At 41.6% G+C, this 23,408-nt stretch overlaps 1 protein-coding gene across 2 annotated transcripts in view; it reads left to right on the top strand.

The window, feature by feature from the left end:
• Scg5 (secretogranin V) overlaps positions 1-21,839 on the top strand; it is a 44,237-nt gene extending 22,398 nt beyond the window's left edge. The window contains exons 3-6 of one of the 2 annotated variants that reach the window (XM_031371383.1): positions 6,476-6,625; positions 9,812-9,921; positions 17,319-17,372; positions 21,305-21,839. In XM_031371383.1, the coding sequence (XP_031227243.1) occupies positions 6,476-6,625; positions 9,812-9,921; positions 17,319-17,372; positions 21,305-21,400 (410 nt within the window). In that variant the 3' untranslated portion in view covers positions 21,401-21,839. Of the gene's footprint in view, positions 1-6,475; positions 6,626-9,808; positions 9,922-17,318; positions 17,373-21,304 lie in introns of both variants that reach the window. The other variant, XM_031371382.1, reaches the window with a different exon arrangement.
• Positions 21,840-23,408: the final 1,569 nt, after the last annotated feature.

The raw sequence follows: 23,408 nt of genomic DNA, 5'->3' as shown, positions 1-23,408 counted from the left end.
ACTACAGGGTGAAAAAACACAGCTCATATGTGGTGAGTGCTTAGTAGTAAGCCATGGTACGAAGGTGGGCAGTTTGTATAGTACATAGTGTCTGGTTTGATTCCCCTACAAGCATCTCATTCCTGCATTAGGCCAGAGGAAACTGAGATCCAACTGGGAGGGATTAAGGAATGGCACGCTATGGTAGCAGGTGTGCTTGAATCCAGTCCCAAACATCAGGAATCGATAATGATTCTTCCTATAGCAGGAGTTCTGTTGTCTGTGTCTCCTTACCTAAAGAATAGAGTGGCTTTTCGTAAATATGCCTGAATAGTAGAACATTTGTTTCTCAGCAGAAAGTGTGTGTGTGTGTGTGTGTGTGTGTGTGTGTGCACGCACGCACACACACATGTGTGCATGTATCACGTCAGGGACAAAAATCCCCAAATGTTCAGAGCAAAGGAGACTGTCCTGAGTAAAGCCCTCAGAGTTCCTCAAACACAGCTCTTCCCACTGCCCTAATGCTTCCTGTGCTTCCTAATGTTACACATGGACCATCGCCAGCCTCCTCCTCACCTTCCATGCCTGCTCCGTGGCCTTTAAAATGAGAACTCAGAGGCCTCTGTGCACTTCACTTCTCTCTGTCATAGCTGTAGGATGAGAGCCTCTATTTCTTTCCTCACGTCATCTCGAATTTCTAGAGATAAGGGCCCTCTTTCACCTCTGCTCTCTCTGAAGAGTCTGAAGGGGAAAAAATGAGAAAAAAAAAAAAAAAAGAAGAAGAAGAAGAAGAAGACAGCACCATGCCCCATTTAGAACAGTTATGTGGTTGCTCTACCCTCCCGGACAGTGATTGACAAAAGAACGCGTGTGGTGGCTTCCTTCCTAAGTGATGGATGGAGACACTGAAGAACCCAAGATGGGACTGAAGTGTATTTTTAGTGCCTGCAGCTTGTGGCAACATAAGTGAAAACTGCTGGATCCCTTCCCTTCCACTGAATGGCTCGTATTGAAGAGTCTATGCCCTCTCCCTGCCAGACTCTCCTCACGAACTCCCCTTTTATGAGGTGGGTGACTAGCTCCTTGGCACCAGGCTGCCCCGCCACAATTCTCCTTTATGGCTCAGCACTGATGCCCAGCTACATGGCTCCACAGACACCCTCGGCATGGGGCGAGGGGCACTGATGGAACTCTACTGGCTGTGAGCTTGTCAGGGTGTTACCAAATTGTGAGGCAAAGTCTGCAGGGCAGGGATCCGTCTGGACATGCTGTTTTCTGGCATGTGGCTGCAATCAGACACGAAGGAACTGGGAGCGAGGACAGAGACTGGCTTTCCATCTCAGAGTGTTTCTGCTGGTACCTTGCTCCCCAGTGGGAAGCCAACCTCCTGGTCACTGATGTATTTGCCCCCCCCCGCTCCCCCCCAGGGAGATAGAAATTACCAGAGACACCAGTCAATGACTAACAAGTCATTCTGCCACTGTTGCTCCAGAGCTAAAGCTAATCTAAAAAAAAAGAAAGAAAGAGAGAAAGAAAGAAAATCACTGGAGAAGGTGTATGCAGGCTGTACGAGGAATCAGCATTTGACCAAACCCCTGGGTGCAGCTCTGATAAAGAAAAGCAGGGACAGGGATTTGTGATGCCTAAGTTCACTTTAATTTTGATCATGTAATCACTACAAAAGGGCTATATGGCTAGAATTAACAGCTTCCAAGAAGGGATGAAACAAGGACTTAAAAAAAAAAAACAGTTGCGAGTATTTAATAGAGTTATCTTGTCGTGTCCTTTAGAGTAGAGAATACTCTCTGGCTCTGTAGTCGTTAATGTTAGCAGTGATAGTCCAAGATTATTATAAAGAGGCCAAACCATATTCTCAAGATAAAATTTATATGTCTCTCTAAAATTCACTGAGGCAAGTTTTCTTTGAATGATTAGAGAAAGTGATTGTTGACTTTAGTAAGGATGCTTCAGTCATCTGGACACTATGTGGAGATTCATCTTCTCCAGCATAGAAAGTTGAAACTCTGTAATCGGAAACCTCACTTTGGATTTGGCTCATGGAGAGTCAAATGACTTCAGAATACTGTGCAATACTATAGATTTACTCTATGAAAAGCTTAGAATTCATTCAGTGTACCAGAGAGCCCATACCCAATCAAAGCTAGATAAAATTTGGAGATTTATTAGTATTGGGTTTTTATAATTTCACTTATTGCATACTGACCGCTAGCCTACATCATTTAAATGGTAACATCCCACTAGCTCCTTGGCACCAAGCTTCCCCAACACAATTCTCCTTTAGAGTTCAGCACTGGTGCCCAGCTACATGGCTCCACAGACAGCTTCAGCATGGGGTGACATTATGACCACAGTAAATCTTACAGAAGAAAACATTTGATTGGGGCTGGCTTACAGTTTCAGAGGTTCAGTCCAGTATCACCATGGAGGGAAGCAGTCAGACATGGTGTTGGAGATGTAGCTGAGAGTTCTGTATCCAGATGTAGGCAGCAGGAAAAGAGAGCCACTGAGTCTGGCTTGAGATTTTGAAAGCCTCAAAACCCATCTCCAATGACAGGCTTTCTTCAACAAGGCCATACCTCCTAATCCGTTTAAATAGTACCACTCCCTGGTGACAAATCTGTGAGCCTATGGGGGCCTTTCTCATTCAAACCACCACACCCTCTATTTGCTCAATCTAGATATTTTGTTTTGTTTAAGTATTGATGCACAGAATATGTTTAATAAATATTTTAAATTAATTGAATAATGACTTATAAATATATGTTGGGTTGATGTGAGTTAAGGAGACTGAGGTAAGTGGACCAAGCAGAACCTGTATCTTGGCTGGTTTAGCATGTGATGTAACAGACCTATTCTAAAAAAAAAAAAAAAAAAAAATGTAATGGATCACAAAGGTAGCATTTGGTTGCATATGATGCTACTTTGGAAGTTATTTTCTAGATGTGCACAGGACAGCATCTTTGACATCTACAAGTCCCCTACTGTTCCTGCCTCACTGAGTGCATCTGGATTCAATGTCATTATGCATGGTTTGAAAAGCGTTTGTGTTCTAATAGATCTACCTAGTTGTAAACATCTGTTGCTCCCTAACAAGTGCTACATTCATTTAAACAGCACTGGTGCACAGAGGTAAATAGAGCCCTGGCAGGCTTTCCATAAGGGAAACTGTGTTTGCTTCCTTCATTAATGACTAATGGAGCATTAAGACATGTGTTCCCTCTGAGCCAAGTTGAATAATTCCTGGCACTTAATTCCAGGGTGCTTTCAAAAGCAGAGACATGTATTGACACACCAGAGAGCATGCCCTGTAACAAGCATGGTGGTGACTACCCTGCCAAGATCATACTAAGCTTCAAGTTTACCAGCCCCAAATGCACTGATCCATCGGTTTAACCTTTGCAGTTTGGAGGTTAATTTGGAAAAACAAGCATATATCCCCAGAGCACTTCTGAAAGCAGCTACTACCGTGTGACTTGGATAACTCTTAATGAAGATCCAGAATGGTTAAAAATAATGGCAGACCAAAGTCTGCCTCTCAGTAGACTGAGAGTAACAAGCTAAGAACAGAATTACAACTCAAAGTGTGATTTACAAATTAATTTTAAAAAGTCAATTACCAACAGAATTAAAATGAAGAATGTATTCATTTGGACACATCAAATCATCAGAGTGATAGCATGAAAATAGTAAGCGATAAGAGACTGATCAATGCATATTAGTCATAGTAGATTCTTGACATGTTTAGCATTTATTTTAATATAGATTATGATAAAATATAGAATAAGAATATGAATGTCAGTAATATTGAATATTGGCTATATTTGCTTATGAGATACATAAAATAGCTTATTTTAGATGTTCACATAGTTGTAGTGGTCCACAATAGAAATACCTTTTTATGATCTGTTTGTTTTCAAGACAGAGTTTCTCTATGTAGGCTGTCCTGGAACCCTCTCTGTACAACAGGCTGATCTCAGATTCAAAGATCTGTCTGCCTCTGCCTCCCAAACACTGAGATTAAAAGCATGCACTACCAGTGCCCTGCAAAAGTTTTTTAGGTTTTATTTAATTTTATATATATGGGTTTTCTGCCTGAATGTATATTTGTATACAATGTACATGCAGTGCCCATGGAAGCTAGAAGAGGGTTTTGGATACTCTAGTACTGGAGTTACAAATGGTTGTAAGCCATTGTGTGGGTGCTGATAATCAAACCAGGGTCTTCTGGAAGAGCGATCTTAACCATTGAGCTATTTCTCCATCCCCAAACATTTTTTTCAAATATATAAATTTTGTAAATATCCACTCGAATTGCAGAGTAATGGAATACCATATAAGTGCCAACAAAGTAATGCTGCATGTTGGTGAGGGCTGGATGTGAGAGCTAATGCTAAGGGAGGTAAGTTTGTCCCTTTAGGATTAAACAGTGATGGAAAAACACCTCAGAAAGACAGCAAGCTCTCCCCAAGATGATCCTACTTGGATATATTTACAGCCCCAAAGAAAACAACATGCCTATCCAAAGAGGAGCAGGTTTTGGCCCAAAAGTCTAAACCAATGTAGTCACAGAGGACAAGGAAGCTTTGACTGGCTATACCTAGCTAAAGTGGCTAGATGTGAAGGTCATGCTTCTCGTGGACATGGAAGGATGAGGCCGTATCCCCTAGATTTGATTTAGAGAAGGATCCCCAACCCCACCCCATGGACATCTGTGAGCACCCTGTACATAGATTAATGCACCTGTAAGGGGACAACACCAGTCTCCCATCACAGTTAAAAAAATATTAAGTCTTCCTAAGAAAAGGTCTGGCAAAGGAAACTTCTTGACCTTGTAAAATGTTAGGGGTATGAGTGGAGTAGTACACAGTAGGTGTAGGTGCAGTAAACCAGGGTATTCATGGGAACTTCTGATTCATGCTGTGTCTGTGTATAGATGAGGCTCTTAGATGTCTGTTGCTGCCTTGAAAGAAATGGGGCCAGATAGTTATTGGATAAATGAGATGGGATAATAGGTTATCTATTTGAAGCATAGCAAATAATGGATTAAAGGGTTAATTTTTTAAAAGTAAACTAAAAGAAATATCCAAATGTCGATCATAACCCTGAAGAGGCAATGGTTTTACAAGTCCAGACAGATAAAAAGAAATTACAAAGGAGAGTTAAAAACAACTCAGACTATGCAAATATTAAAAACTTATGTTAGCAAAATATTATAATAGCAACCAGAATTCAAAGTCAGACAATGTTGGGAAATGTTTGCAGAGAATGTGACAGACAAAGGCCTGATATCTTTATTAAATGAAATGTTTGTACAAATTGATAAGAGAAACATTGTAATTCTAGAAGCATAAACAGACAAGTCATAAAAGAAGAAAAGAAAACCAGTAAATAAACATATGGAAGATATTTGATTGATTTGGCAGTCAAATCCATTTAAAAGAGGAAGAAAAAATATGAAAATTTATTTTTATGAAACCCAGTGCTAGCGAGGATGTTGTAAAAGTGGTACTCTCATGTTTTGGTGATATTTAAATTAGTACCTCCTTTTTGGAAAACATTTGGCAGTACAATATCATGAGCCATAAAAATGTTTATAGCCTTTGACCTAGTAATTTGACTTGCTTCTGGGAACTTCTCCTGAAGAAAATTAATCCAGAATATGGAAGAAATTAAGGACCTAAGATAAATTGAGAAATGCTAAGTGTCTCACAATAGAGAATAGTTAATGTGTCATGGTACACTGAGTAGATGTAAAACAACGTTGTCCTTCTTAAGTACAGAAATGGAGTACAGGCAGACAAATGGAAAGATTCCTGTGATTTCATATGAAATAAAGTCCTAAGGTATTTACATTTTTGTGTGTGGATGTGCATATGAGTGTGGGTGCCCACTAAGGCCACATGTAGTTGCCACTGCTGATTGTGGATGCTCGGAACCAGACTCAGGTCCTTTGAAAGAGCAGCACACACTCTTAGTGACTGAGTGACTATTCTAGCCCCTGTAAAGAATTATGCAGAAAAATATATCTGGAAGAAAACAGTTGGAACTACCAAATTTTGAGTTCTTAAGCTGGGGTACCAGTATATTAGTGAGTTTTTTCTTTAATTCTCACCTATTCTATTCCTTCCATCTATTAGACCTCTGTGACAGTTGCCCCCTCATTCCTACCCAAGTCCATACCCAATTTCCAGAGTCCTGCTCACCTATGTGAGCATCCAGAAACCCAGTCATTCACCAGCTATATGGAAGTGTCTCATCTCCAAGCTCCATAACGCTGTCTTAGCATTTCTATGTATGTCATACACAATTCACATTCTGAGGAAATGGCTGATGAATATTGTGTGTCCATTTCTGCAATTAAAGTCCAAACCTCAAGAACACAGGGCTCATTTCCTAGGCTTCCCTTGCTTACTAAGCGCAGTGCTTCGTCTGCTGAGTAGATGTCAATTTAAAGATGTTTCCTCCCATGCTGCAGGGGGAGCTCATGAGGGTCTTCAGCATCTGGGTCCTTTTGGTAACATCCCCAACATAGTGGCAGAGTTGACTGGTGACAACATTCCTAAGGACTTCAGTGAAGATCAAGGCTACCCAGACCCTCCAAATCCCTGTCCTCTTGGGAAAACTGGTAAGGAACATGGCCTTGGGTTATAATGGGAGGTAATTGGAAATTCTGACCCCAGCTGCAGTGTGAGCTCTCTTTGAAAAATGTTCCTCTTTTTATTAGGGTGAGGCCTCTCTCTTCCCTGAAGCACAGAGCTCCCATATTGGGTGGAGCAACATGGGAGTTGGATATGACCAACCCAGTATAGGGAGGCTGGCCCTGGATGACAGGAAATCTTGAGTCACTGGCTGGCATCAAACCCATCAATCACCTTTGACTTGCTTGTAGGGTTTTGGATGGGTAGGAAGAAAGACCAGCTCAGAGTGTGGGAGTCTGGAAAAGTTGATAAGATAGCACAGAGGTTTTTAAAGTGGTGTCCCTGGGCCAGCAGCAGCAGCGTAGCCTGGAACTTAACATAAACTAGAAATGTGGACCCTTATCTGAATCAGATGTACTGAACCAGAAACGCTGACCTGAGTCCTAGCCATCTGTGTAGTGAGCAGCCTTGGAGCACAATGAAGTCTGAAATCTACTACTGGAAGACAAAGGAAAGAGACCCAGAGTGTGAGCCAAAGATCTGGGTTCTAGGGTTAACTGCACACTATGGCTTCACTTCTTTAGGCTTCCATCTCGTCATCTTTAAAAATGTGACACACTCAATGCCTTAAGAAAATGTACAGTGTGAGTTCTGGGTTTTCCTAAGCAAGACCTTTTGTGACATAGTACCCTGTGCATGGCCTTGACACTGAGAGGAGAGTACAGAGTGAGATGACAGTGGTAGATGAGATCCCAGTGATAGATTTGACCTCAGAATCTTCTTGTGCCTTTGCTATTATTCCATGAAGCTAACATACTCCACACTGTCTTCCTGCCCCAATTGGAAATCTAAGAAAAGAAATCACTTGCTAAATTTAGCTACTGTTGGGAAGGACTTTTGAGACCACCTTACCTAATGCATGATACAGCACAGCATGGTTGAATGGTCCAAGAATGGAACCTTGGCTTGCCTCTGCTCTGGCATGATCTCATCTCAATCATCCCACCCATCTCCCTGTGCAGATCCATGCAGCTCCTAGGATCTAACATGGCCACAGGGTTAAAAGGTTACTTTTAGGGCACATCTTCAGCCCCCTAAAATCTCAGGTGTCTCTCAGACAGGCTTCATCTCCACAGCTTGATCTCAGCCCACCTAAAGGTACTTGAGAAATAGTTCCCAAAATGTTGCAAAGCTGCTGCGTTTGGACCACTCTGCTTGCTATCCCTTTCCCACATAATAAAGACATTAGAAATAGCTCAGTGCAAATGAGGAATCACACTGGAAGTTGTTCCGAAGACTGATAACTTCCACACTAGCTTCCTGGGACTCAGGGCTGCCACATTACATTCGAAAGCCTTTAGTTTAGTCCTAAGAGCTACATAACCTTGCTAATTGCAAGTAGATCTCCTCTCATTGTTGACTTTGACAGGTCATTATCCCTTTGTAATACACAGCACCAAGACCTTTGAATCAGGGGCCTTCTTTCCTATCCCTATCTTGCAGAAATATTTACAACCTTTGTTTCCCCCCCTCTCTGCTTCACCACCTCATTTTATGATACTAGGATTGAACCTAGGGTCTCATATATGCTAAACAGGTAATCAACCACTGCCCCTATTTCTCCCTTTTTAAAAAATGTTGTTTAAAATACATCAGAAGCAGGGAGTTTTAAAAACTCACTTTTAGGACACCATATCTAGTCATTATAGATCTTAAAGAAAAACAAAAGCTAGGGGAGATAACTTGCTTTCTTTGGTTTGAATGGAAAGCATGATGTATACTTCAATGAACCATTGCAGTTGGGTACTATGGCATATTTCTGTAATCCTAGCCCTCAGAAAGCATTGAAAGGACTGTGAGTTTGAGGCTAGTCTGAGCTACACAGCAGGTCTTTGGTGAGGGCAATCAAAACAAAAGCACAACTAACCAACAACAACCACAACAACAAAACAGATATCTTGGAATAAACTTTTATTTAAAGGGAGGTAGCAGAGATGGGCTAAACCTAGCCAGGCAGAAGTGGCGAATGCCTTTAATCCCAGCACTTGGGAGACAGAGACAGGTGAATTTCTGAGTTCAAGGCCACTACACAGAGTGAGTTTCAGGACAGCCAGGGCTACACAGAGAAACCCTGTCTCAAAAAGCCAAAAAAAAAAAAAAAAAAAAAAAAAAAAAAAAAAAAAAAAAAAAAAAAAAAAAGGAGAAGAAGAAGATGCTAAACCTATAGATCTTACATGTTCAGGGATTTGACCCTTAAGTTTTGATCTGTCTCACTATAAAACTTAAGTCACCGCTGCTGTGATACACAGCACACAGACCTGCCTGAAGGTATTGGAATGGTTCCTAAAGACGGCATTCAAGAGAAACAGAGGGACTCATATGGAATGGAAACATACTGCTTAAGGAAACACACTTGACAGTGAAGCAAATGAAACATTCTAGAGTAGTGGTTCTCAACCTTTCCAATGCTGTGAACCCTGTTGTCCTGGCCCCTAACCACACAATTATTTTCTTTGATACTTCATAACTGCAGTTTTGCTACTGTTATAAATTGTAATGTAATATCTGTGTTTTCTGGTGGTCTTAGGTGACCCTTATGAAAAGGGTCATTTGACCCCCCAAAGGGGTTGTGGCTCACAGGTTAAGAACCACTGTTCTTGTGGTTCTTCAAATAGAAACTTGATTTTTACTTATATGTAGTCCTATCACAGGAAGGTAAGGGAATGACAGAGGTAGATAGTTCTGCTTCTTGACTCTCGATGCCTCTAGTTGCCCTGGCTGGCAGCTTGCATACTGGCAGATGGGGTAAAGTTGGGGAAGTGGACCATAATAAAGTTTTGGAGACAGGCCTGGAAGTGAAATATACATATAACTCCTGTCTACATTATATTAGCTTAGGCATGTGATTCCACATCATTGCAAATAAAGGCTGGAAAATTAGCCTTGCTATGTGCCAAGGAGAAAAGGGAAGTGGGTTTGGAGTGCACCCAACAGGTCTTTGCTCCCGAAGTAATCCCATCTACCAGGGGCATTGAATCCCAGACGGAATGTGACTTAGATTATCTGATATGAACAGACTATGACCCTTGTGTGTCTAGATGTTTTTAAGAAATTAACATTTAGAATAACAACAGATGCTTTGATCATTTCTCAAAAACCTTTGTCTACAGCAGATGATGGATGTCTAGAAAACGCCCCCGACACTGCAGAGTTCAGTCGAGAATTCCAGTTAGATCAACACCTTTTTGATCCAGAACATGACTACCCAGGTTTGGGCAAGTGGGTAAGTCCGTTTTCAGTGGCTGGTAGAGTTTTCACTTAGATCTCGTGGGGATAGTAATGCCGGAGATAAACAGCATGCACGGAGGGAAGGAAGGAAAAAAAATTGTTTAGGAGTTGATTCCTCAGAAATCTCCAATGAGAGGAATACTATGCAGTTATTATTCCAGACCACACTTGTGTGTCTGTCCAGCAGTATACTGATCCCATGGAAAGAGACAGCACATCTAGACCGTACACTAGTGGCTTCTCTTCTGCGCTATTCCACAGACTGAGTCATACCAGTCTCATGTCTCACTAGTGCTTCACGCTACTCTACTCCATGAAAAGGAGAAGAGTTTTTCAAAAGGAAAGCTACTGAGAAATTTGTAAAGTTGATCTCTGTACTATGGGAGATGGATGATCCATGTATATCTCTGCAGAGTCAAGGAAATAAAGACATCCAGGCTTGTGAGAAGACACACATAAGTCTGCTTTGTGGAAAGAGGGACAATCTCCAGATGCGTGGCAGTGAGCTTGCTGTTGGTCGCATGCAACTATGAGTAGCTGTCAATGAAGGGTGTTGTTTTATAAGCACTTGGAAAGAGAAATCATGGCCACTTGGCACTGGTGTACTAAAAACAAGTTTTGTCGATCTGCTCATATTATTCCATTGCCAGCATTATGTGTGCCAGCTTAATGAGGGAAATGAAGTAGGCATGGTGCACTTGGATTTCATCTAAGTATTTGACAAGATCTTTTATGATCTCCCATTGGAAGAGGTGAAGACACACAGCCAACTCAACAGAATACCACCAAAAGACAGCTTGTGAAAGAATCTTGTCAAGGGGGGAGGGAAATGGTACAGGGAACCCTGCATGTCAGAATGCTACCCCATTCCACATGTGGATCAATGTTTGTCATAAAAGTACAGATCACACACTTCTCAGATTCTCAGAGGATGACACAAAGTTGGAAGGGAGAACTCTGGATGACAGAGTTAGGACTCAAGAAGATCCCAACAGGCTGGGAAGGCGCCAAGGAAGATTACAATTGAGTGGGGATGTGTCTAGGTGCCTGTGGTCAGGTCTGTGTAATCCAATGATGAAGTCATGTGAGAAAAAAATAGGGAAGTGCTGAACAGTGTTAATTCACACATGAGAGTAGATGGTCAATGGATCTGTGCAATGAGTGAACGGGGAGTGTTCAGGTAACCTAAGCCCCTCGGGCCTCATTGAGTCCCTCCTAGGTCAGTGCTCTCCACAGCCTTGTGTTCCACTGCACACTGAAACCACAAAGCTACACTTTCCCCTTTCTTCTGCATTGTTTTGGAGAAAGAAATTTATCCTAGATAACCACTTTCATTTTTCTAGCATCTTTCTTCACATTATATTAATTCAGTTAAGTTCCTTCTGCCCTCAAAATACATTTCCAAATTAAGGCAGGAAACCAACACACTTGAGTTAACCTTTCATATCCCATTTGTATCACTCTCCCTCTTCCTCTCCTCTCTCTCTCTCATTCACTCTCCCCCTCTTTCTCTTCTGCCACACATGTAGTCCTGTAGGGAGAATTGTTTTGTCAAACTATTTTCAATCCTTCTACTCAGAGAATTTGAAACATAAACAGAAAAAAAAATCTTGAGTGTTATGAAAATCTCCTATAAAATGTATTCCAGTGGGATAGTAAGAGGTAAAATAGAGGGTGAGACTGAAGACAGAAAGACAACGGAGAAAGAAATAAAGTAATTACACTTATGCTGATCGTATATATAGTGATGAATATAGTGATGAAGATAAGAACAGGTGCCATTTCAAAGGGAGTAATACAACAAGAATGGTTATATACTATAGACATAGCCTGAGAGAGAGAGAGAGAGAGAGAGAGAGAGAGAGAGACAGAGAGACAGAGAGAGAGAGACAGAGAGAGACAGAGACAGAGAGAGACAGAGAGAGACAGAGACAGAGAGACACAGACACAGAGACACAGAGACAGGCAGACACAGAGACAGAGACACAGAGACAGAGAAACAGAGACAAAAGACAGACAGACAGGCAGAGAGACAGAAACAGAGAGACAGGCAGAGACAGGCAAAGAGAGAGACAGAGACAGACAGAGAGAGACAGAGACAGAGACAGAGAGAGGGACAGAGAAGGACAGAGAGGGACAGAGAGATGGAATCTATATGAAAGTTTATATCCATAAACTCTTCCTATGAGGAATTTTAAAATGAGAGAAGAGGAGATGCACTAAGCATTTATGTGCCAGCATAAAGGAGGAAGGAAAAAAAGGGAAGAGCAGATAATTAAGAGGAGTTCTGGGGAAAGATCCACAGTAGATGGGTAAGGTATTGCTAAGCAGTAGCAAGGACCAGGTTCAGAAGGGAGCAAACAGGTTCTGAGCCCACTTTGTTTTAGATACTGTGTTAGATGCATGGTCTCCAAGACTCACCAAGAAGTGGCTCTGGGCTTTCAACAGTTTTACAGTCTTAAAATGAAAATCATAAATATATAATAAGCCCATATTTGCATGTTTACAGTGCCCATTCTGGCGGTACAGTGAAGGCTGGGTCCCAGTGCTAGGAAAGATGGAATCCAAAGGCAGAGGAAGATGTGAGGCCAGTGGGCCTGATTGTGGCTTAATAGCAGAAGAAGCAGAGGCACTGCGAAGAATTAGTACTGCAGTCTTAGGGGATGGGGTGCAAGTAAGTGGAGTCTGGACCTGAGAACAAGAAGAAAGGAAATAGAGGAAATCTGAGAGTAGGCCAGAGCCCATCTGGGGTTGTGATGGGTGGAAGAGGTGCTAGCTTCTTTCCCCAGCATTTTGTTGTTTTGTTTGTTTGTAGACAGGGTCTTTCTACACAGTTCTGGCTGTCCTGGAACTCACTCTGTAGACCAGGTTAGCCTCAATCTGAACTCACAGAGCTCCTACTCCCTCTGCCTCAGGGGTGCTGGGATTAAAGGTGTACAGCACTACATCCTCTTCTTCAAAGCTCTCTCTCTTACCAAATCCCACCCATATCCCCTTTAGGAACATTTCCCTCACCCTTCCCTCTCTCTTCCCTCTCTCTTCCCTCTCCTCCCTTCCCTCTCTCTTCCTTCTCCCTTCTCAGGACATTCCTTGGGTTTCTCTCAATCACACAGATTCATTGTCCACATCAGAGCCGAAGACTAGAATTTAAGACCAAGAATAAAAAGTGCTATCACATATCAATGGCAAAGGAATGACATTTATGCCTCTTATCAGCCCTAATGATGTGTTTGTTTAAACTTCAGTTTCCTTGTTTATTTTCTCATTACCACCCAGCAATAAAACCGTGTTTGCTTGATCTTCACATGGAAGTGTTAACTGAGTGTCTATTGCTTTTTTAAGCTGGGATCCCAAAGCAGCCTGGGTGTTTATATAGAAGGATAGTCTCAAGCGCTGTCTGCAACTCAACAATCCTTTCAACTTGCAAAACAGTCATCTCTCAAATAAATAACACACAAGTCCCCTCCTACTCCGCTTCCTTGACAGTACTGCCTCCCTGTTTCTTATATTATCTGGAGCTGGGTTGCATCTTTAGCAATGATTTCCACATTACAAATATCAGTGTGTCTGTCTTATTTCCTGCAGGGCTCTTTCCTTGTTACTGAATCAAGACATGTTTATTAAATATGCACCATATGACCTCTGAGCCCTGTAGCGGGTAATGGGAAGACACCAATGCTTGTTATATAATAAGAAATTCTAATATTTTTAGCGCTCACACTACAGTCAGACACTGTGCTAATATTTTACCTCAATCATTTTATCCAGGCTACCCAACCTCATCACTCTCATTGTATAAAGGAGAAAATGCAGGGTAGGGGCCTGGGTAGCCTGCTTAGCAACACAGAGCTTGTGATTGACAGAGCTAGGAACTGAACTACACACACACACACACACACACACACACACACACACACACTTCATGATTCATCCCTCATAATGTAGCTCTGGAGTTCTATCTTAAGGTTGATTGCCTTCACTACAATATATATAACTAACTAGAGTCCCGAGGGTCTATGACCAAAGGCTGATATAAGCCTCCTCACACTCACCTACAAACCTCAAGGCCTCTCTGGTCAAAGGTTGATGCCAGCCTTTACCCTTAACATACTTCCTCAGTGTATCACAACCCAAATGTTCCTCCTTTTCCAGCACCTTATACAACTTTCATCAATAGTTGATCAAAGCCTGAGCTGAGCCATGGGAGACAGGAGGCGTGTGGTCGGTCCCTCACCAACTCTGTTTATCTTGCATGGCCATGTTCTGGTTTGCTTTCCACATCATTAGACGTGAGCTGTGTATTTTATGTCTTCTTTTACTTGACACATACTAATTGTACAAATTTATGGAGTAGAGTGTGGCATGTTTATATATGTCAATGTGTGTACCCACACATCATGTGTGATGTTCAGATCCAGACCAGCAGCATATTCATAACCCCAGACTCTGTTTGTTTCTTCTAAAACATTTGTTATTTTATGTGTATGGGTGTTATGACTCCATGTGTGTCTGTGCTTTGTGTGAGTGCAGTATGCACAGAGGCCAGAAGAGAGCACTGGGTTCCCAGGACTGGAGTTGTGAGCTGCCATACGGGTGCTGGGAATGGGACCTGGGTCCTCTGGAAGAGCAGCCAATGCTCTTAATTACTGAGCCATCTCTCCAGCTCCTTAGTTCTTTTCTTCATGTTGAAAATATTCAGAGTACTCAGCACTGTTGTAAAGCACACAGCCTGTTAAAATGGTTATTCAGCTGTGGTAAAGCACACTGACACTTACTCCTCCTTAGCTGTGTGTGACCTGGATTGTCACTATACTCTCACCATCTCCTTCACCGTCCCCAGCTCTGGAAGTCACCGTTCTTCTCTCTGTTAGCATGAGATCAACTTGTTAATAATCATAACTTCTTCTTAATCATGCAATCTATGGATATCCTTATCACTTTGCATCACAGGGGTACATGGTGTTGGCTTGTCACCTGTTAGTGGTAGTTTAATTCTCTTTAGTAAAGTGGTATCCATGTTTCCCTGGTATAAAACTATCATTTTCCATTTGAAATTAACTATGGGAAACTACTTTGAGACTATAAATATTCTGATCTCCATGAGCCTGTTAACCAATGCATTTTGCATTCATTGATGCTATTTACCAGACTCAATTATAACCACAATAGTTGCAAAATGATGAGCTTCTTGCTTTCTTGTTCTTTTCCATCTGCATCCTACTCCCGTGCAGAGCCTCCACTACTTCCTTTCCTGTTTATAGACACGCTCATTTATTTGGTAACTCTATAGATTCATTGTTACTAATTTTGATGTTCAAAATGTCCTGCATTTGGCCAGTAGGAATTTCTTCAAGCTGGCATTTCCTTCCTTTGGACCCAACTCTAACACTTAGTTGGACATATCCTTACTTTCTGGCCCCATCAGATATTTAGCATCATTAATTTTTGTACTTCCTATAGCCTAGCCCTATGATCAGACAGTTCTCCAAAAAGATGTCCATCTCCCAGGGTCCTTTAGGAATGGAACTGGTCATCCCAAATCTTGATGGCCTAGTGGAAAGCCCTTTAGTGAACTTAAACCAGTTGCTTTCCTAGAACTTAGGCCACTCCTCCCCAAGGGAGTAACAAATGAATATCAGAAGAGGTAGCTGATCTATTTTAATTCATTTTGGGTACCTTTTTTTATTCACATGCCAACCCCTGCCACCAAATCCACACTGATATGGAGCTGATGGAGAAGACCAGGCATATTCACCATGGAGGAGCAGGGGGCATGGGCATGCTGGTCCTGACCGCTGCTCTCCAGGGAAGCAGGAACCATCTTTGAGAAGAAGACTTCTAGACCTTGTATACTTCTGGTTATAATTTTCCCCAAGAAGCTCTAGAGGGGATTGAGATGTTGCTGCCCTCATCTCATTTGCAGCATTCTGGAGCAGTGCCAAGTATGATGAGCAGTGGGTTTTCACGGCACCAGCTTGCTAGACCCTCTGTCCTCCCTCCAGTTCAGACAACTGGAGAAAGTGATGTATATGAGCAGTCACGGTCCTCATTCTCTTTACCCCACCTCCTCCCCAACGCTGGCCTGAGCACCCAGAACATTCTGTGTGCATTAGAGTTGTTTACAGTCAGACACTGAGGTTGAGACCAACTACAATATTCTCATTCCTCAAGGGAACGGTCAGCAGGCCTGCCTTTTCTCCCTCTTGATATTTACTTGATTCATCCCCCGAAGTAAGCCAGAGATAGGGGCTCTGGTCAATGCTGGTGTTTTTGGCAATGGGCATGCTTCTCCTGGCACAACCTGCCCCTGGATATTTGAGGTTGGGCCGAGCTGTTCATTGTAAATTACAGGTAGTAGGTTTTAATGAACAAGAAAACCATGAAGCTCATTCTTGGCATTTGTTATTTTCACTTTCAAATCTACCATTTAAATATTTGTTAATAACCAGACAGCTCAGAGGATATGAATGTTGTATAAACTTGCTCCTCACCAGAACTCTGTTAGCAATTTTTTTTTCTAGGAGTTAGTGTTGGGGTATCCTAGCAAGATGAATTGTCTTTCATACATTGTTTTCCTTGTGATTAGAAAATCAAATAAAACAACACAAGAAAAGCACCCAAATCCCTTTCTTTGGTTTTACATTCAGGTTAAGTGTTCTGTCTTTTATAATCTCAACTGGAGAGAAATGTGTGGAGCATGTGTCTGATATTCTAGAGCTCATTTAAATCCACCGTGTGTTTGAAACACAACCGTATGTGGAAACACTTATACAAACTGTGGTAACAGAACAGCACCCCCCATCCCAACACACACAACATAACTCTCCTTTCTGCCAAGAAGTTTTTTGGCAGTTTTTAAAAGGTTCACTCTATTAAAAATGTTATAGACCAAATGGTTCTGTGATTGGCTTGATGGGGCCACTAACTTGAGCCACGGGAGGGATGGCTGCAGAAGTCAATGTCTCGTTTATTTACACAGAGGATTGTTGTTAATGGTCAGACACTGCTCCAGAGAACAGTCATGTGTGTAGTTCATAAAAAGGGAATTAGATACTGAGATAACATTATTTATTTCAAACAAAGGCTGTTCAAAGTAAGGAGCTGGGCTTCCCGCACCCTGGTATTTTAGCATGCCATCTCTCCCTGTTTATGGGATTGTTGGTGGCACTGTGTGCCCCGAGGCAGTGTGGAGGACTTTGTGAAAAGCAATGCAGTCACCAGCTTTTCTCTTGTGGTCTATCATTCTGACACGACATTCCTTTCATCTAGCTTTGTTTCCAAAATATGTGTATGCAAATAACCAGAGGACACACCAAGTGTTGCTTTAAAATAGACAGTTGCCAAATTCAATCCATACTTCTACACTTGTGTTTTCTTTTCTTTCCACTCTAGAACAAGAAACTCCTTTATGAGAAGATGAAGGGAGGACAGAGGCGGAAGCGGAGGGTAAGGCACACAGGGACCGGGGTATTTCTGGGATGTTTAGCGTTTCTGAGAGGGGCAACTGAAACATTTGGTTTTGGGGAAGTAGAATCTTTTCTGATGCAATTGCAAAGAATAGAACAGAAGTCGTGCATGGCAAGGGCCACCCCCAGCATATATACCCTTGGTTTCTGGGCTGGGCTTCTCCCTGGGCTTTAGGAGTGTTCCATGAAAATCATGCAACACTCATTACTTCCCTTCTGGCCAGCAACCATGAAGGACAGTTTCAATAGATGGAACAGACTCATACCCATGTAGGGGAGGAGTGTGCAGGGAAGCTATTGGGGCATGACTTTCCTCAAATATTCTGTAAGCCATTGGAGGAAATGGCTCACACATCTGCATCAGTTATGCAAATCAGAAGACAGAAACCAGGAAGTGTGCAAGTGTATACTGCAGGCCATAATTTTGATTTTCTTCTACATATTTTTTATATTACCCTAGCCAAGCCAGAATAGCATGCGTTCACCTTATCTCACTCGCTGACTTCCTTGTCTGGTACAGCCTTACTTAGCTCTCATTGGAGGACTGTCCAAGATGGACCTTTGGCCTCTGCATTGTGCGTTTTGCTACTACTTATATAGTATCGCCTGGTATAAATCTGAATGTCAAGGTTACATTGGGTTTCCAGTGCATGTTTATAGTCCTTAGGCTTACCAGTGATCAATATCCATCCTGCTAATCTACTTGTACACTCTTTTATCCAACCAAACAGGATGGATAAAAACTTTGCTATTGCATAGTAAAGTACTATCATAGTAACTGTTTTAATTAAAATATACAAACCTACCCAAGGCTGCTGACCATTTCTTTGGAATAGCGAGTACCTGGATCTTAGGGAAAACTGGGAATCTAATTAATGGCAATTTTGGCCCAGGTGAAGAGCTTGGCTAAGTATAATCAAAAAATGCTTTAAGCGTGGGGTTTTTGGCCCCCGGGTTGCTTGACAAACACAGATCCACAGGCAATTTCCTATGCAAGAAGCAGAAAGCTGTTACATCTGGAAGCAGATATTCTTTGGGAGAATGAACGGGGTTATTAGGGTTTTTCTTGGTGATTACAGTTTCCGATGGCAGATGGTGACAGGAAGGGTGTAATGCGTTCTTGAGAGAACATCAAGAAATTCTATTCTAGGAGCTCAGAATACACATAATTTACCAGGAAGATGGCTTAAATATCTCCCCATGGTACAACAAGGACATTTCCAAATAAGACCAATGACTGACCCCAAATGAATAACTTAGCATGCAGCTTTAGTTGTCTCTACTTGCTGGCCCCCCACGCCTTCTGCCCGGAGTCTGAAGCGCTTAGGTTGACTTTAGGTCACATTTCCATGAGACTAGTAATTACCAAAGTTTAAAATTCTGGCTAAGACATATGTCATAAAGGATTTTTACTTTGGCATCCACTTCTTCCACATAGACAAGGCTTAGAATTTATGGAAAGAAAGGTCACTGTGACCCTGGGGTATCAGTTCTTTTCAGATAGCTACAAACCCCATTTTCATTCCTTTAGCCCTGGGCTGCTCTAGACTGATGGGCAAACAGAACTTTCCTTTCACAGCACTGCATGTCAGCTGCTGTTTCCTTCTTGACTGAAGACCTTAACCACCCTCTCTGGAGCATGAATCAATACAAAGAAATCATAGCCCAGGTATTTGAAGAATTAAGGATTACTCTGGTGAAGCTCACCATCTACTGAGGATTTAAAGAGGACAACAAGCAAGGGTCCATCCCAAGCTGTCCTTCCAGTTTTCAGATGAATAATGATCACATGTAACCGACCCAATAACGACCATCCATAGATAAGTACTGTGAGCTCTTCGGAACAGGCTTAAAACAAAGTACTTAATTCATAATTGAACATCAATCCGAAATGAAAGAGCCTTGACTCTGGTGACTCTGGTCTCTGTCTTCCCATTTCCTCACAACCTTTGAAATTTTTGGGACTAGACAGCCCATCTTGCACTATGGAAGTTTCTTAGCAAGGGAACTGACCCCTAAAGTTACAACCAAAGCCCCATGTCATTTTTGGTGGCTTTTATAGTCACTCCAGGCCATTTGAGTTCCTGGTTGCTTCACATATAAAAGATCAATATACTTTTAAGCAATTTTGAGAATATTTTAACTCTGTAGCTGTATCTTGATACCATCTAAAAGCCACTAGTTATCTTAAGCAGTTTATCATCTACTTAGTCCCAAGTTGACATATATGAATATCCTATATTCTCTTTTAACATAATTCAATTTTAAGAGTTAATACTGTTACAAAACATAAAAGTATTTCTGGTATTGAATATACTTTTTATTTTTCTTGTTTTTTTTTTTTTTTTTTTTTTTTTTTTTTTTTTTTTTTGTTTTTTTAAGATTTACTATATGTACAGTATTCTGCCTGCATGCCAGAAGAGGGCACCAGATCTCATTACAGATGGTTATAAACTACCATGAGGTTGCTGGGAAGGGAACTCAGGATCTCTGAGCCATCTCTCCAGCCCCAAACATATTTTCTCTAAGTACATTGAGTCTGCCTACTCATAGGTCCTTAGGATGGGCCACACCATGCTAGCTGACAATTTACAAAAGAGTACTATTTTGAAGACTTAAAGGATGAATATCTTTTTGTGGCATGCCTCTTTCCAAATCTGTAAAGACACTCATCACTTTGTAGTCTTCACCTCGTTTATGAGTTACCTTTGCAGAGTGGCTGTGGTCCTTCCTGATTTACATGTTCATACACCAGAATTTGAAGAACATTGACAAGGGCTACTCTTGTGCTCCATCCCATGTCTTTTGGAACATGTGCTGATCACCTTTTAAGAGAGTCACGCAGGCCAGGCCCACATGAGAACTGTGTCTGTTTGCTCATGGGCACTTAGCATTGCGATAGGATTGCTCCTCCCTTGTAACCTCAGCCTATTTCTTATATGTCTATTCCATTGCTGAAAGGCAACTTCAATAAACAAATACCCTCCAAGACGTTCAAAATGTTTCCTGCTCTCTAAAGATTATGGTGCAAAGCTCTGGTTACCAGTTCAGATCCAAACCTCAAAAAATTTGATATTATTAGAGAAGCAATGGAAACTCTTTGACACATTCAGAACATCAACAGATGAAAGAGGTTCCAGAACACAAAGGGCTGAATGAAGCACAAAGGCCATTTCTGGATGGCTTTGCATCTTATTTCTCCTTTCGGGTTTGAATGAGGGATGGTTAGAATTGATCGCTGGAGCTGTTAATGAACAGTTCAACAGAATCCTTGCAGAGAAGAGCTGCAGCCATGGGATGACCTACAGCCAGTCTTAGAATACTAGTTCCTACTTGGTCCAGTTTGCTCTCTATAAGAATAATGCTCACTCCCACCATAGAAAAATCATTTTCTTTTCTTATTCTTTTTTTTCTTTTTTCGAGACAGGGTTTCTCTGCATAGCCCTGGCTGTCCTGGAACTCACTCTGTAGCCCAGGCTGGCCTTAAACTCAGAAATCTGCCTGCCTCTGCTTCCCAAGTGCTGGGATTAAAGGCGTGTGCCACCACTGCCCAGCGAAAAATCATTTTCTTTCACACTAAGTTAGTAGTAAGAATCTTTTCCAGTTCACCCTAAACTTTTAAGCTAAATATAACAATAAAAAGATTACATTGCATTTGATCAAGAACACTACGGTTATATGAAAGACACTATTAGTAACATCTGTCTGTGAGACTGTGTACTGCACTACGGGGTACTGAGGGACTAACCAGTTCACTGGAGCCATCATTTGGTAGGTGGGTGGTAAGTGTAAGTGCTATGTTATTTTCCTGTTAACCCAACAGTCAGAAAACAATTCTCAGTCGCTTATTCGAAGGCTCTATGTCTGAAGTTCTCATGTAATACCAAAAACATATATCTTTTTTTTTTTCAGAGTGTCAATCCCTATCTACAAGGAAAGAGGTTGGACAATGTTGTGGCAAAGAAATCTGTCCCCCACTTCTCAGAAGAGGAGAAGGAACCAGAATAAAGAGAAGACAGTAGGTGGAAACCCATACAATGCTTATGTGCATGTTTGTAGAGCCCGTGAGTGACAGCATGCATTTTTACATATTTATGGATGAAAAGCAGCTGTCCTTGTCTCCATACCAATGCCTGTGCTTTCTGCTAAATTAGAATAAAAGCTCCTTCTCTTTTGGGGATTTTTTTGATGTGGATCTGCAAGAAACATTACAATTAAAATGTATATGTCAAGTATAATAAAAACACGGATATGAAATACTCAGATTTCTTGCAGTTTTGGGGTTGTGCTGTTTGGGCCAAGTCTGTAAAAAGCTAGCATTTGATTTTGATTATGTAGTGTATCTAGCCCCTGGGCCTTGTTACACACCAATAAAGAAGTTTGTACTCAAGGGGAGGGGCTGACACATCTCACTCTGCTGCTTCTTAATAAATGTATGTGAGCATTGGCTTAGGAAGTTTTTTCTTTTTTATATAACAGTATAAAATCAATTTCTTTGGTTAATAGAGCGAGGTGACTTGCAGAAGTATCCAATTTTAGTGCTAATGCTATGAAGTCAATGGGGAAGGTGTGATCTCATTTCACATGTGTTAGAACTGAGAATATTCAACACATGATGGGAATAATCATCAAAACCCAGAATGGAAACACCCCCACCCAGGTGTGTGTGTGTGTGTGTGTGTGTGTGTGTGTGTGTGAAATGCTATAAATTTTAAAGGAATTAAGAGAAATGTAAACCAAATGGAATACACGTAGGTTTTTCTTTGTTTTCCGATTCAAGTAAAATATATATATACTATCAATCTGACAAGTGTGAGTAGTGGCTGAATATTTGGTGCAATTTAGTTGCCTCAAAGTTTTATGGCAATCTTTGAATGAGCTCTTGTGTCTTAGAGATGTCTGCTGAACTTTGGGCAGGTGGTATTTACACTTGCTTTAAAACAATCCATTAATAGTGGTAGGGAGGGGTAGGGAGGAATCTTGGAATTTCAATGAATCTGATTAGCCATATTGATAGCTGTTGAAGCTGGGTCCCATGTACACAAGGACTTCCTGAACTTCTACTTCTCTGCTTGAATATGCTTGAAAATTCTCTACACTAGAAACAGAGGTAAGGCTCAACCGTAAGACCAACTGTGGTAAGCATTGGTCTGGAAATGTAGCAAATAAGGTAGAAATCTTGATGCATATAGATATGAAGAATTAATGTAGAGTATTCCCCTTGGCTGTGAATGTGCCACAGGGCTCTATGGGGAGAAAATTTGTTTGGGGATGGGATGAGTTGGGTAGAGGGGATGGGCCAAAGCATCTGGGAGGAAAAGAGATTTCATAGAAGAGGAAGGAAATTTAGAGAGGACTACAGTAGATTAATAGACTTGAAAGGGATGTGCTCTTCCAGGTGGGGCCTGGACCACATCTATAGCAGAGGCATTCATTGATTTTCCTTGGCTGAGAAGGGTCATTACCACCCATCAGTCTTTCCATAGTGCTACAGCCAAGGATCTTTGAAGTCAGGAAGGTGGTTGTAGTAAGCCCAAGGACATTTGGGGAACAAAAGAAGAACATGTTTGGCACAGTAGGCAGAAGTAAAGCATATGATGCAGGAACTGTCAGCATTGCCCTGATTGAACTCTGACTGTGGGTACAAGCCCACTGGAGGCCCCTGGATGTAATTACACAGCATGAGGGCTCATGAAGCCCTAGGTCCAGAGGATGATACAGTAGGACCATTCTAGAAGAGAATTTCCTCTGTGATTGCTACTGGGATCGGGGGAGTTGAGAATTGTTTGATGTTATCTGTTGTATGTATTGTCACTGAAGCTACTCTTAACTCTTGCCACATGATTCATTAGGCTGAGTTTTCAAGAAATAACTATTCAAAATATATTCGCCACTCTAATACAGAATATTCCAGAATACCTAGAATTCCTGAAAGGGTCAGTTCTGAGCTGGAAGCATTTCTTCCAGGGAACTAAGGTTTTATTGGCACTGTGAGGCTATCTGGAGGCGATATGAT

Source organism: Mastomys coucha, unplaced genomic scaffold, assembly GCF_008632895.1.
Source record: "Mastomys coucha isolate ucsf_1 unplaced genomic scaffold, UCSF_Mcou_1 pScaffold15, whole genome shotgun sequence".
NCBI classification, from domain to species: domain Eukaryota; kingdom Metazoa; phylum Chordata; class Mammalia; order Rodentia; family Muridae; genus Mastomys; species Mastomys coucha.
Note: the sequence above shows the minus strand (reverse complement) of the source record. Positions and strands in the feature narration are given on the sequence as shown.